Raw genomic sequence first — 14,386 nt, forward strand, 5'->3', positions numbered from 1 at the left:
AAGCTGCGATTTTGTAGGCCGATAAGATTAGGAACTATACTCCCATTCCGGCGTAATAGTCAAGGAAGTTTGCTGCCATAATATAACACTATAATATAATGCTGCCATAATAATAAATTCTAAAGGCATTTTAAAAACAAATAACTAATATATAGTTTTTAATGCAATAAACTGAGACATTTTAAATGGGATTTGAGTGTCCTAGTAGTTTAATTCTTGAAAAAAAAAAAAAAAACTTTTAAAAAGCCTTTAAAGTTGTGTTTTGATCATTGTTTTTGAGCTGCTTATAGTCTTTCCTTTTTTGGCCGTGTTCACACTTGGTGTCTTTTTTCACAAGAAAAGTTGACAAGTGCGCTTTTTTAGTTACAAAAAAATCTGGAAGTGTTGCAGCAGAGGGCGTCTTTTTGTTGCTATAACAACCGCTGCAACAGTAGCCTATGTGTGGTCAAAGACTATAGAATACCCAAGACATGTCACTCGTGTAGTTTTGAATGGGGAAAAATGCAACGCTCATTATGGCCGCGAAGCCCCGCCTTCTTAGTGAAAGAGCCAATCGTTGATTAGAAAAGTCAGCGCGTCACTGCAGCTGCCGTTAGAAGTCCCGGTTGCTATAGAAACAATCGGCGCTCTAAGACGTGCGCTCAGTACTGCGCATGCGCACTGGCTCATCTAGCCATAAAAATAAGCGTTTTTTCACGCTATTGGAGCACAAGGAACCATATTTATGAGGCAGTTCTTGTTGGATTTCTTTGGAGATTTAAAATATGAAATTTAATCGTAAGCTTGGTGAACAGTTTTGGAGAATTTGATGTTTCCCCATTCAAACAGATAGGAGCTGCACTTGTATGCCCGAGAGGCGTTTCAAAGATGGCCGCCGAGTGACATGACTTGCCTTAAAGGGACTTTGGTGTGGTGCAGAAATGTCGATAAAAGAGGAATCCGGCTCTTTTCTTTTTTGACATTTTTGCCTTTTTATTTGATGGGACAGTGTTTAGACAGGAAGCGAAGTGGGAGAGAGAGAGGGGGGACGGGATCGGGAAAGGTCTGCGAGCCGGGACTCAAAAAAGGGACGCCCGAAGCGCAACGGCACGACTTTACATGTCGATGTGCGGCTCAAGAAGCTATCAATGCTGCACATCGGTTTTTAAAGTTAACGGGGAGGTGAATCCGGTTCACAACAATAAAATAAAAGTCTAGCTACTCGCTTGTCATTGGTCAGCTGTCAAAAAAGCGCTTGACGTAGGGCGCTTTCTTCAGAAAAGTTAAATTTTTTCAACTTAAAAAGCCGCTCTGAGCTGCAAAAAAAGACGCCGGCAGTGGCGTTTAAAAAAAATCGCCGAGGCCTTTTTTGAAAAGGCGGTTTACTCCATAGGATTATAATGTAAAACGGACGCTGGCAGTTAAAAAAGGACACCAAGTGTGAACACGGCCTTTAGATGTTTTTTTGTGAAGAATAATCAAAGAAAACTGCTATTTTGCAATAACAAGACTCTTTACTATATCAGCTCAGCCACTCTGCCGGTCACGTTCCGATGCGCAGAGGAGAACAACAGGATCGACAAGAGAATCACTCGCTTCGTCCTTCCAGTCGGTGCGACTATCAATATGGACGGCACTGCGCTGTATGAAGCCGTTGCTTCTATATTCATAGCCCAGTTGAACAACCTCGACCTGGACATTGGCCAGATTGTTACCATTAGGTAAGCAGGATATAAGCCAATCAGGGTGATATAATAGAGTTAAGTAGCTTCATGAAGGACGAAGACCCGAATGATATTTTCTGACACGTTCATTCCGTAGTATCACGGCAACAGTCGCCAGCATCGGTGCAGCAGGTGTTCCAAATGCTGGACTGGTAACCATGGTGATAGTCCTCACAGCAGTGGGCCTTCCTGCCAGTGATGTCACCCTCATCGTCGCTGTTGATTGGCTGCTGTAAGTATCTGGCTTTTATGTTCGCAGTATCAGGTTTAATTCATGTGACACAGTAGTGATTATGTATTTTTGTAGGCCAACCTGTATCACCCAGTTTCCAGTGACGAAAACATGTTTTTTGACTATTAAAGGCACAGCTCTATTCTGGAAGACATGCACGAAAATAGACACTTACATTGAGATATTACATTTTGTAAAAAGGGGCATAATAGGTCACCTTTAAAACAGTTAGGTCGGGACAAGAAGGCGATGTACTATTTTTAAAAAAATTTCAAGATTTTTTAACTTGACATCTAAAAAAAAATATGATTAATAATGAATTCACAACAGGTGTGTTTTTTGCTTAATGTTTTTATTCAATTTATGAACATCACCTTCAACATTATGTTTCTAACAAGTCTTTCAAGACTTTTTTTTCCCTGGAAGTTTGAGTTAGAAAAGTTTGCAAGAGTGCAATTATTAACAAAGTGAGGCTGTGAAAGTAACAAGTAGAACTGGTTTGCTGTGAAGATCTTTAACATCATTACATTGTTTTAACTAGATTCAACTTAAAAAGCTAAGTTTAGCAGCTGCCTTGAGTTTTTAAGTTAAATCAGCTTAAAACTACAAGTGATTATAACTTATTACAATAAAAATGATTTGATAGAACTTGTGAGTTTAAATGCCTTAAGTTGATTTAACTTACAATCTTAAGGCAGCTGCTAAACTTAAGTTTTTAAGTTGAAACTGGTGAAAACTTTTTACAGTGTAGATTTCCAAGAAAAAAAGTCAGAATTGCGAGATATAAACTTGAAAATCTGAGAAGAAAGTTTGAATTATGAGATATAAACTTAGAATTCAGATTTTCTTTACATTTCACAGTTCCGAGTTTATATCTTGACTTTTTTTTTTACAAAGTTTACATCTTTTAATTTCTGCTACAGAATAAAAAATACAAACTTTTTTTATCTGACAATTATGACTTTTCTTCTCAGAATTGTGAATTTTTGTTGATGATTTTGTTTCTGACATAACATCTCACAATTTTGACTTCATAACTTGACTTCATAAAAATCTGAATTGTGAGATAAAAAGACAAGCCTCCATCTTGCTTTAACCAGCTAACTTGAACACACCTGACATGACTTCCCAACTCATAAATATGAACTTCATAGACCAGGGGTGCCCAAACTCTGTCCTGGAGGGCCAGTGTCCTGCAGAATTTAGCTCCAACCCCAATTAGACACACCTGAACCAGCTAATCAATCTCTTACTAGACACTTCCCGACAGGTGTGTAGAGGCAAGTTGGAACCAAACTCTGAAGGACACCGGCCCTCCTAGACGTTCATAAATATGAACTTCTGACATGACTTGAATGCATATGATTTCTGAAGGACCATGTGACACTGAAAACTAGAAACAGTATGTCATAAAAGTGAGTACACCCCTTACATTTCAGCAACCATTTTAGTGTATCTTCTCAAAGGGACAATACTATAGAAATGAAACTTGGATATATTTCAGAGGAGTCAATCATCAATGTGCAGCTTGTATAACAGAATAGATTTACGGTCCCCTGAAAATGACTGAACATACAGCCATTATTGTCAAAATAGCTGGCAACAAAAGTGGGTACAAACTTGTCCAAAGTTCAATATTTTGTGTTAGCACCATTGTTATTTAGCACTGCCTTAATCATCCTGGGCATGGAATTGACCAGAGTTGCACATGTTGTTGCTGGGATCCTCTTCCACTCCTGACGGAGCTGCTGGACGTTAGACACATGGTGCTTCTCCACCTTACGCTTGAGGATGCACCACAGGTGCTTAATAGGGTTCAGGTCTGGAGACATACTTGGTCACCCCATCACCTTCAGCTTCCTCAGCAAGGCAGTTATCATCTTAGTGTGTTTGGGGTCGTTATAATGTTGGAAAACAGTACAGTGCATAATAAAATCCACGTTTTTTTCCTCAATGAACTGCAGCTCCCCAGTACCAGCAGCACTCATGCAGCCCCAGACCATAGCCGCTTTTCCACTATCGGGCCGAACCGTTCTCAATGCTTAACCGTTCTGTTCCGTGCCGATCCGGGCCAGTCAGCACAGATACGGTTTGATTTTCCACTGTGGTGCAGATAACGGAACTCTTTGGAATGTAAATACAAATGCGTCAAATCGTTGCCTTGGTAACGCAAGAGTAGACAGCCCCGCTTCTACTGTTATTGTCCTTTTGGACGCGATATGTATGTTTGAGTTTTTTAATTTTCCCGGCACTGTTTTGAACTTTTCTTAATGCCCTTCTCTGCAAGACACTGCGCTATAATTTTAAAAACTTTTCGTTTCTCTTTGCACCCTCCAGCTGTTGTTGAATTATTCTTTCTGTCCAAATATCAATATTAGAGCAAATGTTTCATCCACAGACCAAAGTGTCTCGGCCATTTATATTTATATTTACCGTATCTGCTTACTGCGCATCCGCTTAGCCATAGAGAAACTGGTAGCCAGGCAACAGCGTTGCGACGTCATGCACACGCATTTTACCAGCCCGGTTCAGCACGGTTGTCTAACCGTGCCGAGAATTCCGGGCCGAGAACGGTTTGTAATCGTTCCGTGCCGTACCAGGCTCAGGTGGAAACACAACTGGAACTGTACCCGACCGTTCTAAGAACGGTTCGGCCCGATAGTGGAAAAGCGGCTCATGATGCTACCACCACCATGCTTCAATTTTCTTGGTACTCCTCACCAGGGCATCACCGCACATGCTGGACACCATCTGAGCCAAACAAGTTTATCTTAGTCTCATCAGACCACAAGACATGGTTTAAAAAATTCATGCTCTTGGTCAGGTTGTCTTCATCAAACTGTTTGCGGGCTTTCTTGTGAGCCAGCTTCAGATGAGGGTTCTTTCTGGGACGATGCCTATGCAAACCACTTGTTGCAGTGTGCGGCGTATGGTATGAGCACTGACAAGCTGACCTTCTACTTTTGCAACTTTTAAAGCAATGCTGGCAGCACTCATGCATATGTTTTTTAAAGCCGGTTCTGCACCTGACGCACAGAATGAGTGCTCAACTTCGTTGATTGACCCTTGCAAGGCCTGTTCCGGATGGAACCCATCTTGGTAAACCTCTGTATGACCCTGAACACTGTAGTGTAACTACAATGAACCTCTAATGGCCTTGACCATCTTTGTGGAGAGCAACAATTCTAATTCTCAAATCCTCAGAGAGTTATTTGCCATGAGATGCCATGTCGAACATCCAGTGGTCAGTATGAGAGAGAATTGTACTCAAAGCACCTAATTTTAACTGCTCTATTACAAGATACACCAGTTTGTTTGGTCCTGTCAAGCAGACAAAAACATAAACATGATGAATACATGAAACGTGGCTTTGCATGGTTAAACAACATACTGCTGTTATCACTTAGGGTGGACTCAATTTTGTTGCCAGCTATTTTGACAATAATGGCTGAATGTTGAGTTATCTTCAGAGGACAGTGAATCTATACTGCTATACAATCTGCACGTTGCACTACTCGAATATATCCAAGTTTAATTTCTTTAGTATTGTCCCTTGAGAAGATGGACTAAAATGGTTGCTGAAATGTGAGGGGTGTACTCACTTTTATGACATACTGTATGTCTGCTTAAAATCCTATAGCTGCTATAGTGTGAAAGTAAAATTTTTTTCGTTAAATCACTCAAGCGATCGCTTCCGTACCATGGTCAACGTTCTGGGAGATGCCTACGGCGCTGGAATAGTCCAAAAGCTGTCAAAGCGAGAACTAGAGAGGATGGACCTGACTTCAGACGTGGACGCGGCCAACCCCTTCGCCCTAGAGACCACGCTGGATGACGACGAGTGCGAGAAGAAATCCTACGTGAACGGTGGATTCACCATCGACAAAAGCGACGCCATTTCCTTCACCGAGACCTCGCAGTTCTAAAGGTGAACGCCGGTCCTTGCTGAAAATGTGACGTCGCTGAAAGAGTTCAGAGAGGTAGGAGCCATTCATAAAACCAGTGCCATGACTAGGACGGAAAGTCATTAGCGAGGACATGATTGAGCGTGGACATTAGCAATACCTGCCCTTGCGGTTCTCCTTCCTTCATTTTCCCAACCGTGCTCTTGAACTTAACGTGTGCGCTAGACTGAGAGAAAAAAACGGACGTGAGAAAACTGTGCTTCCACAGCTCATTAACCTGTTGCCATGACTTATGCAAAGCAGTATGCTATGGCAAGCTGTTTTAGCCTAAAATATACTATGCGTTACTCGTCGTAATTGCATTTTTACTACTAACAATTCCATTAGAGGGCTCTATAATTCAGTTCCTACTATTAACCAATTAGAGAGCTCTCAAATTCAATTCTTACTAGTAACAATTCCAATTAGAGAGCTCTACAAATACATTTTTACTAGTCATATGTCTCCATTGACTTCCATTCATTTTAAATTACAGACCTCTACAACTGAATTTTTACTAGTAAGAATTACAATTAAAGAGCTCTCTAATTCAGTTGTTACTAGTAAGAACTGAATTAGAGAGCTCTTTAATTCAATTACGTAGCTAATATAATTAATGTGGGTTTTTACTAGAAAAAAATTATAGAGCTCTGTAATTGCATTTTTTTACTAGCAATAATTAAATTAGAGAGCTCTCTAATCGGAATTGTTAATAGTAAAAACTGAATTAGAGATCTCTCTAATTAGAATTATTACTAGTAAATATTGATTTGTAGAGCTCTCTAATTGGAATTGTTACTAGTAAGAATTCATTTTTAAAGTTCTCTAACTGAAATCCCTACTAGTAAAAATGATATTGTAGAGCTTTGTAATTGGAATTGTTACTAGTAAGAATTGAATTAGAGAGCTCTGTAACTGGAATTGTTTCTAGTAATAATTGAATTAGAGAGCTCTGTAACTGGAATCGTTACTAGTAAGAATTGAATTAGAGAGCTCTGTAACCTGGAATTGTTTCTAGTAAGAATTGAATTAGAGAGCTCTGTAACTGGAATCGTTACTAGTAAGAATTGAATTAGAGAGCTCTGTAACTGGAATTGTTTCTAGTAAGAATTGAATTAGAGAGCTCTGTAACTGGAATTGTTACTAGTAATAATTGAATTAGAGAGCTCTGTAACTGGAATTGTTACTAGTAAGAATTGAATTAGAGAGCTCTGTAACTGGAATCGTTACTAGTAAGAATTGAATTAGAGAGCTCTGTAACTGGAATTGTTACTAGTAAGAATTGAATTAGAGAGCTCTGTAACTGGAATTGTTACTAGTAAGAATTTAATTAGAGAGCTCTGTAACTGGAATTGTTACCAGTAAGAATTTAATTAGAGAGCACTGTAACTGGAATCGTTACTAGTAAGAATTGAATTAGAGAGCTCTGTAACTGGAATTGTTACCAGTAAGAATTGAATTAGAGAGCTCTGTAACTGGAATTGTTACCAGTAAGAATTGAATTAGAGAGCTCTGTAACTGGAATCGTTACTAGTAAGAATTGAATTAGAGAGCTCTGTAACTGGAATCGTTACCAGTAAGAATTGAATTAGAGAGCTCTGTAACTGGAATCGTTACCAGTAAGAATTGAATTAGAGAGCTCTGTAACTGGAATCGTTACTAGTAAGAATTGAATTAGAGAGCTCTGTAACTGGAATCGTTACTAGTAAGAATTGAATTAGAGAGCTCTGTAACTGGAATCGTTACTAGTAAGAATTGAATTAGAGAGCTCTGTAACTGGAATCGTTACCAGTAAGAATTGAATTAGAGAGCTCTGTAACTGGAATCGTTACCAGTAAGAATTGAATTAGAGAGCTCTGTAACTGGAATCGTTACCAGTAAGAATTGAATTAGAGAGCTCTGTAACTGGAATTGTTACTAGTAAGAATTGAATTAGAGAGCTCTGTAACTGGAATTGTTACTAGTAAGAATTGAATTAGAGAGCTCTGTAACTGGAATTGTTACCAGTAAGAATTTAATTAGAGAGCACTGTAACTGGAATCGTTACTAGTAAGAATTGAATTAGAGAGCTCTGTAACTGGAATTGTTACCAGTAAGAATTGAATTAGAGAGCTCTGTAACTGGAATTGTTACCAGTAAGAATTGAATTAGAGAGCTCTGTAACTGGAATCGTTACTAGTAAGAATTGAATTAGAGAGCTCTGTAACTGGAATCGTTACCAGTAAGAATTGAATTAGAGAGCTCTGTAACTGGAATCGTTACCAGTAAGAATTGAATTAGAGAGCTCTGTAACTGGAATTGTTACCAGTAAGAATTGAATTAGAGAGCTCTGTAACTGGAATCGTTACTAGTAAGAATTGAATTAGAGAGCTCTGTAACTGGAATCGTTACTAGTAAGAATTGAATTAGAGAGCTCTGTAACTGGAATCGTTACTAGTAAGAATTGAATAAGAGAGCTCTGTAACTGGAATTGTTACTAGTAAGAATTGAATTAGAGAGCTCTGTAACTGGAATCGTTACCAGTAAGAATTGAATTAGAGAGCTCTGTAACTGGAATCGTTACTAGTAAGAATTGAATTAGAGAGCTCTGTAACTGGAATTGTTACCAGTAAGAATTGAATTAGAGAGCTCTGTAACTGGAATCGTTACTAGTAATAATTGAATTAGAGAGCTCTGTAACTGGAATTGTTACCAGTAAGAATTGAATTAGAGAGCTCTGTAACTGGAATTGTTACCAGTAAGAATTGAATTAGAGAGCTCTGTAACTGGAATTGTTACTAGTAAATGTTGATTTGTAGAGCTCTCTAATTGGAATTGTTACTAGTAAGAATTCATTTTTAAAGTTCTCTAATTGAAATCCCTACTAGTAAAAATTATATTGTAGAGCTTTGTAATTGGAATTGTTACTAGTAAGAATTTAATTAGAGAGCTCTTTAATTAATATAGTTATTAGTTATAACTGAATTAGAGAGCTCTCTAATTAATATTGTTACTAGTAAGAATTGAATTAGAGAGCTCTTTAATTAATATTGTTACTAGTAGGAATTAAATTATGGAGCTCTTTAATTCAATTCTTACTAGTAAAAATGCAATTACGACGAGTAACACTTAGTATAATTTAGGCTAAAACGGCTTGCCATAGTTTTCTTGTCATGTTTTGGTTTTGTACTAACAAATAGCTTTTTAGCAGTAGGCAATTTTTGTATTCGTGTGTTTGAGAAGGAGCTCTGTGCAATATTGCGCATCGGTTTGAAGGAAACTCGGAAGATTAGTGTAACGTACGCATGTTGCTAACTAGCCAATGTTATTATACAGAGAAAACGCTGATTTTAAGGTTATCGAAATTTTTCTTCGCAAATTACATTTACGTTTCAAAATCAGTAACGTGTGAAATGTTGCCAGTTCTGTATTTGCACTTGCTATCGAAAGCCAAATGTTTATGAGCTTTGCGTGTCTTTCATTTCAGATTTGTGCCAAACTGAATGTGTTGATATGAAGGGGAACATTTTTATACAAACGTTGCATGAAAAGGATTTGATGTGGAGTACAGAAATGGCCTTTGGAATGGAAATCAGATCCTTTGTACATATATTTTGTCATGACACTGAAGGTGGCAAGCCTTAATAGTTTAATAGTCAGCAAGCCACTGATTTATCTGTTTTTTTCTCTTGTTGTTGAATCACAGCTACTTTGAAGGATATTTTTGAAAGACCACGCCGATCATGTTGTCAGTGCCAAAATTCTGCCATTGAGCCAGTTTTAACTTTCTTTTACAGTAATTAATTACTTTATACACTACCAGTCAAAAGTTTTTGAACAGTAAGATTAAAGAAGTCTTTTCTGCTCAGCAAGCCTGCATTTATTTGATCCAAAGTACAGCAAAAACTGTAAAATTCTGAAATATTTGTACTATTCAAAATAACTGTTTTCTATTTGAATACATTTGATAAATAAATGTAATTTATTCATGTGATGAAAGCTGAATTTTCAGCATCATTACACGTCTTCAGTGTCACATGATTCTTCAGAATTCATTTTAATATGCTGATTTGCTGTTCAAGAAACATTCAAGAAGCTGTTCAAGAAGCTTTGGTAACATTATACACTATACCAGTCTAAATATTTGAATCAGTATTTTATTTTTTTTGTCAAAGAAATTATATAAATTAATACTTCTATTTAGCAAGGATGCTTTAAACTGATCAAAAGTGAAAATAAAAACATTTATAATGTTACAAAAGATGTTTCTGTTCTTCTTAACTCAAAAAAAAAACTTGAAAAATTCTACTTAGCAAATCAGAATATTAGAATGATTTCTGAAGGATCATGTGACTGGAGTAATGAAGCTAAAATTCAGTTTTGAAATCACAGGAATAAATTCCATTTTAAAATATATCCAAATAGAAAACAGTTATTTTAAATAGTAAAAATATTTCAAAATTTTACTGTTTTCGCTGTGCTTCAAATCAAATAAATGTGCAGAAGAGACTTCTTTTAAAAAATCATTAAAAATCGTACTGTTCAAAAACTTTTGACTGGTGTTGTACTTAATGGGCTACATCCGAAATGAGAGAAAGCAATCAATGTGAAGCATTAATGGTCTGTGTTTGAGGTTAGGGAACTGAAATAACACTGTAAAGCACACCATCGTACAACTGTATTTATACAGTACAGTAGTCAAATTAGCTAAACTGTATGATTCAACAAGTACTGTATGTGTATCCACAAAATAATAAAGACAAATGTGTCAACACCTGAAAATGTCCATGAATTGACTTCTTCCAAATTTTCATTTAATAGATAGATAAATAGATGTTCTTCATTTAATACTCATGGGGAAATATGGTTCAAGGGGGAAATGTCATAGACAAAACACACCTGCGTCTCACTGATACAAACAGAATAAGCCTTTTGAACCTAACAATCAACTAAAGCCAGCATTACATTTTAATTGCTAATGAACAGGCAGCATTTGCATACAAATGCACAGAAGAAGAAAGAATGTATTTAAAGTACTGCTGAATTGTCACTTTTGAAGATTTTATTGCTGCACCACGGCTCCAACAAGGGAGCCAATCTTTTTTTGGTATAATATGAGGGTTATATTAAGCATATGCACTATTTTAAGTGTCAGAAGAGTCTGTTTTTCTCTTGGTCTCTTAGTAGAAGTGTTTCTACTAAGCATTAGTTCATGAGTTGAATCATTGTGGGCCTCCAGAAACAGGGTTAAAAACCACCAAGCTTCAAAAACACCAGGAACATGCTACTCTTTTCAAAGCCGGAACACAAACACAACTAAAAACAAACACACTGGTATAATTAAATGGATAAAGATGGGATACCAAAGAAAATCACACAGTCCTCTGCTTTATCTGTGGATAAAAAGAAGATAAAAAGTCTTCAAATACCCACTAACTGACTATACAACCCTTGTGCACACAGAAGTGCGCTTAATTGTATTAAACAGACACTAGTAGTGTACTTCACACCTTAAAAAGTATATTAGCACATGCAAAGTACTAGATTATAATTTTAATTATAACACTAACTGTTTAACTATTACTCAGTATTACATTTAGGTTAATGTTTGTTAAACTGAGCTTTACTACAAATATATTTAAATACATGGTATGCAGTGCCTTGCAAAAGTATTCATTTTTTCCAAATTTTGTTCAGCATTATGTTAAACTGCTTTAAATTACTTTTTTCCACATCAATCTACATTTCATACACCATAATGACAAAGCACAAAACAGGTTTGTAACAACTTTGCAAATTTATTAGAAATGAAAAACTGAAAAGATCCCGTTGCATAAGTATTCATACCCTTTTCTGGGACACTCGAAATTTAGCTCAGGAGCATTCATATTGCTTCTAGATGTTACTACACTTCGAGTGGGGATAAACTGTGGCAAATTCATTTGAATGAGTCTGATTTAGAAAGGCACACACCTCTCAGAAAAGGTCTAACAGCTGAAAATGCATATCAGAGCAAAAACCAAGTCCTGAGGTCAAGATAACTGCCTGTTGAGCTCAGTGACAGACTTGCATTAAGGCAATGATCTAGGAAAGACTTCAGAAAAAAATCTGCTGCATTGAAGGTTCACAGAAGCATGTAGCCTCCATTTTCCATAATGGAAGACGATTGGAACAACTAGGACTCTAGAAAATGTCTGCCAGCCCTCATCCAAGCTGACAGATCTTGAGAGGTGAAAAGGTGAGGCAAAGAATGGCAGATAATTGCCAAATGCAGATGTGCAAAGCTTGTCACATCATACCCAAAAAGACTTGAGGCTGTAAAGGTTCAACTATGTACTGAGTTAAGGGTATGAATACTTATGCAATGTACTTATTTCAGTGTTTTATTTTTAATAAATTTGCAAATCTGGTTTTTGCTTTGTCATTATTATGGTGTATGGAACAAAATGTGAAAAAAAATGAAGGGGTATGAATACTTTCGCAAGGCACTGTACAAGTTTCAATGGAAATGACATTAAAGTACATTTTGTTTTACCATAAATGCTTGTCTAACGCCTGTTTCACACATACTCCGTCTGCAGTGCGTATGCAGTTTTGCTTTCATACAGGATGCGTTTGCAGTCCGTTCCTGATCCGCGTCTGTTTACCACAAACACACCATTTATCCGTTATTTTGATTGCAAATACAAACGTGCTTTTTCAGCATTGTGATCCTCTTTTATTGCAGTACAGTAATAAATTTGTTCATAGACATATTCGCGTTTAAACTCAATAAATTAAACGTATTATTTAATGCACTTGACTTCTAGATTTATATATTAAGTTGCAACACATTTAAACAGCATAGGTATAGCTTCCTTTTCTTATTGAAATTGGGCTATCACAAATATTTTAAATTAAAACTTATCACAGACAGAAACAGTCGGCTCTCGTGCCTTTCGCATTAAATCGTTATTATAAACAATCTCTTAAAGAACTTTTCTACCTGGACAAGTGCATTATTGCCTTGTTTATTTAAAAGTGCACTTTTCCTAGTTTTAAACTTAGCCAAAAAGCCACGTGTTGACTGTAAAACACAGTAGACTTCATTTATATGCATTTATGGTGTAATCACCACATTTCCGTGTCAATACATGCTCATTTTTACAGCGAACAATGCGCTGTCACTTTAATTCAGGGCTGCAGCACAGCAAAAAATAGACTCGGTGCGGAAACGATCGGTGCACTGCTGCAAACGCACCGCTTCTGGGACGCACTGCCGGACAGCAACAGTGTGAACGCTCTAATCCGTTAACATGTGTGCGGAAAAAAATACGCAATGCATACGCACTGCAGACAGAGTATGTGTGAAACAGGCTTAAGACAATAGAAATCATTATGAAATTACATTTGAAATATGTATGCAAGTCTTTTTCGTCTGAATCATTTTGGTTGCCGAACATTCGGTGCATCCCTAAACTATAATACGTAAATATGGAGCACAGAATGACAAAAAAAAAAAAGACTGATGTGACCTTTGACCTTTCATAATATCTGAGGCACTGATCTATAATAGATATATATAGATCAGTGATCCGAGGATTAGAGATTCTGAAAGATTGTGGGTCATATAAAATGGAATCTGTATTTAAAAGTTTAAGATTAAACTGAATATGTTGCCTAAATATGATATGAATATGATTTGATATCTAAATATTTAAAAACGTGCTGTACAGATACGGGACGTCCAGATACAGAAGGTCAAAAGGGAGAGTTCATATGTAAAGTCAAAGGTCTTCATACTTCCAGGTATGTCATATGTCATATCAAAAAAACCCCGAAGGATACTAAAGGTCATAAGCCAACATAGGAATGGCAAATGAAAGGTCAAAAGTGAGCGTGGCATGGCTAGTCAAGGTCAAAGGACACCATTAATCAAATTTTTGATCATTCTGTGCTCAATATTTCTTACTAATACATGTTAATTTAATTGCAATTAGCATGCAAGTGTCAGAAAGCATGACATTTAGTTCACACTTATTATGGAAATAATTTGCCATATGTGACCCTGGACCACAAAACCAGTCTTAAGTCGCTGGGGTATATTTGTAGCAATAGCCAAAAATACATTGTATGGTTCAAAATTATTGATTTTTCTTTTAAGCCAAAAATCATTAGGAAATTAAGTAAAGATCATGTTCCATGAAGATATTTAGTAAAATTCCTACTGTAAACCTATCAAAATGTAATTTTTGATTAGTAATATGCATTGTTAAGAACCTAATTTGGACAACTTTAAAGGTGATTTTCTCAGTATTTTAATTTTTTTGCACCCTCAGATTCCAGATTTTCAAATAGATGTATCTCGGCCAAATATTGTCCTATCCTAACAAACCATACATCAATAGAGCTTTCATATGACGTATACATCTCAGTTTTGTAAAATTTAACCTTATGACTGGTTTTGTGGTCCAGGGTCACATATACTTATATAGGGTTCGTTCGTCCAAAAATGAAAATTCTGTCATTAGTTACTCACCCTAATGTCT

At 36.7% G+C, this 14,386-nt stretch overlaps 1 protein-coding gene across 3 annotated transcripts in view; it reads left to right on the plus strand.

Moving 5' to 3' along the window:
* The window catches only part of slc1a1 (solute carrier family 1 member 1), a 30,328-nt gene extending 20,162 nt beyond the window's left edge, over positions 1-10,166 (plus strand). The window contains exons 10-13 of one of the 3 annotated variants that reach the window (XR_012355204.1): positions 1,506-1,700; positions 1,801-1,935; positions 5,621-5,915; positions 9,346-10,166. Coding sequence is in view for 2 of the 3 variants with exons in the window: in XM_073835629.1 (XP_073691730.1) it covers positions 1,506-1,700; positions 1,801-1,935; positions 5,621-5,861 (571 nt within the window). In the remaining variant the exon portion in view is untranslated. Of the gene's footprint in view, positions 1-1,505; positions 1,701-1,800; positions 1,936-5,620; positions 6,288-9,345 lie in introns of those variants that run through there. The other 2 variants (XM_073835629.1, XM_073835628.1) reach the window with 2 other exon arrangements.
* Positions 10,167-14,386: the final 4,220 nt, after the last annotated feature.

This window comes from Garra rufa, chromosome 3 (assembly GCF_049309525.1).
Source record: "Garra rufa chromosome 3, GarRuf1.0, whole genome shotgun sequence".
Classification (NCBI taxonomy): domain Eukaryota; kingdom Metazoa; phylum Chordata; class Actinopteri; order Cypriniformes; family Cyprinidae; genus Garra; species Garra rufa.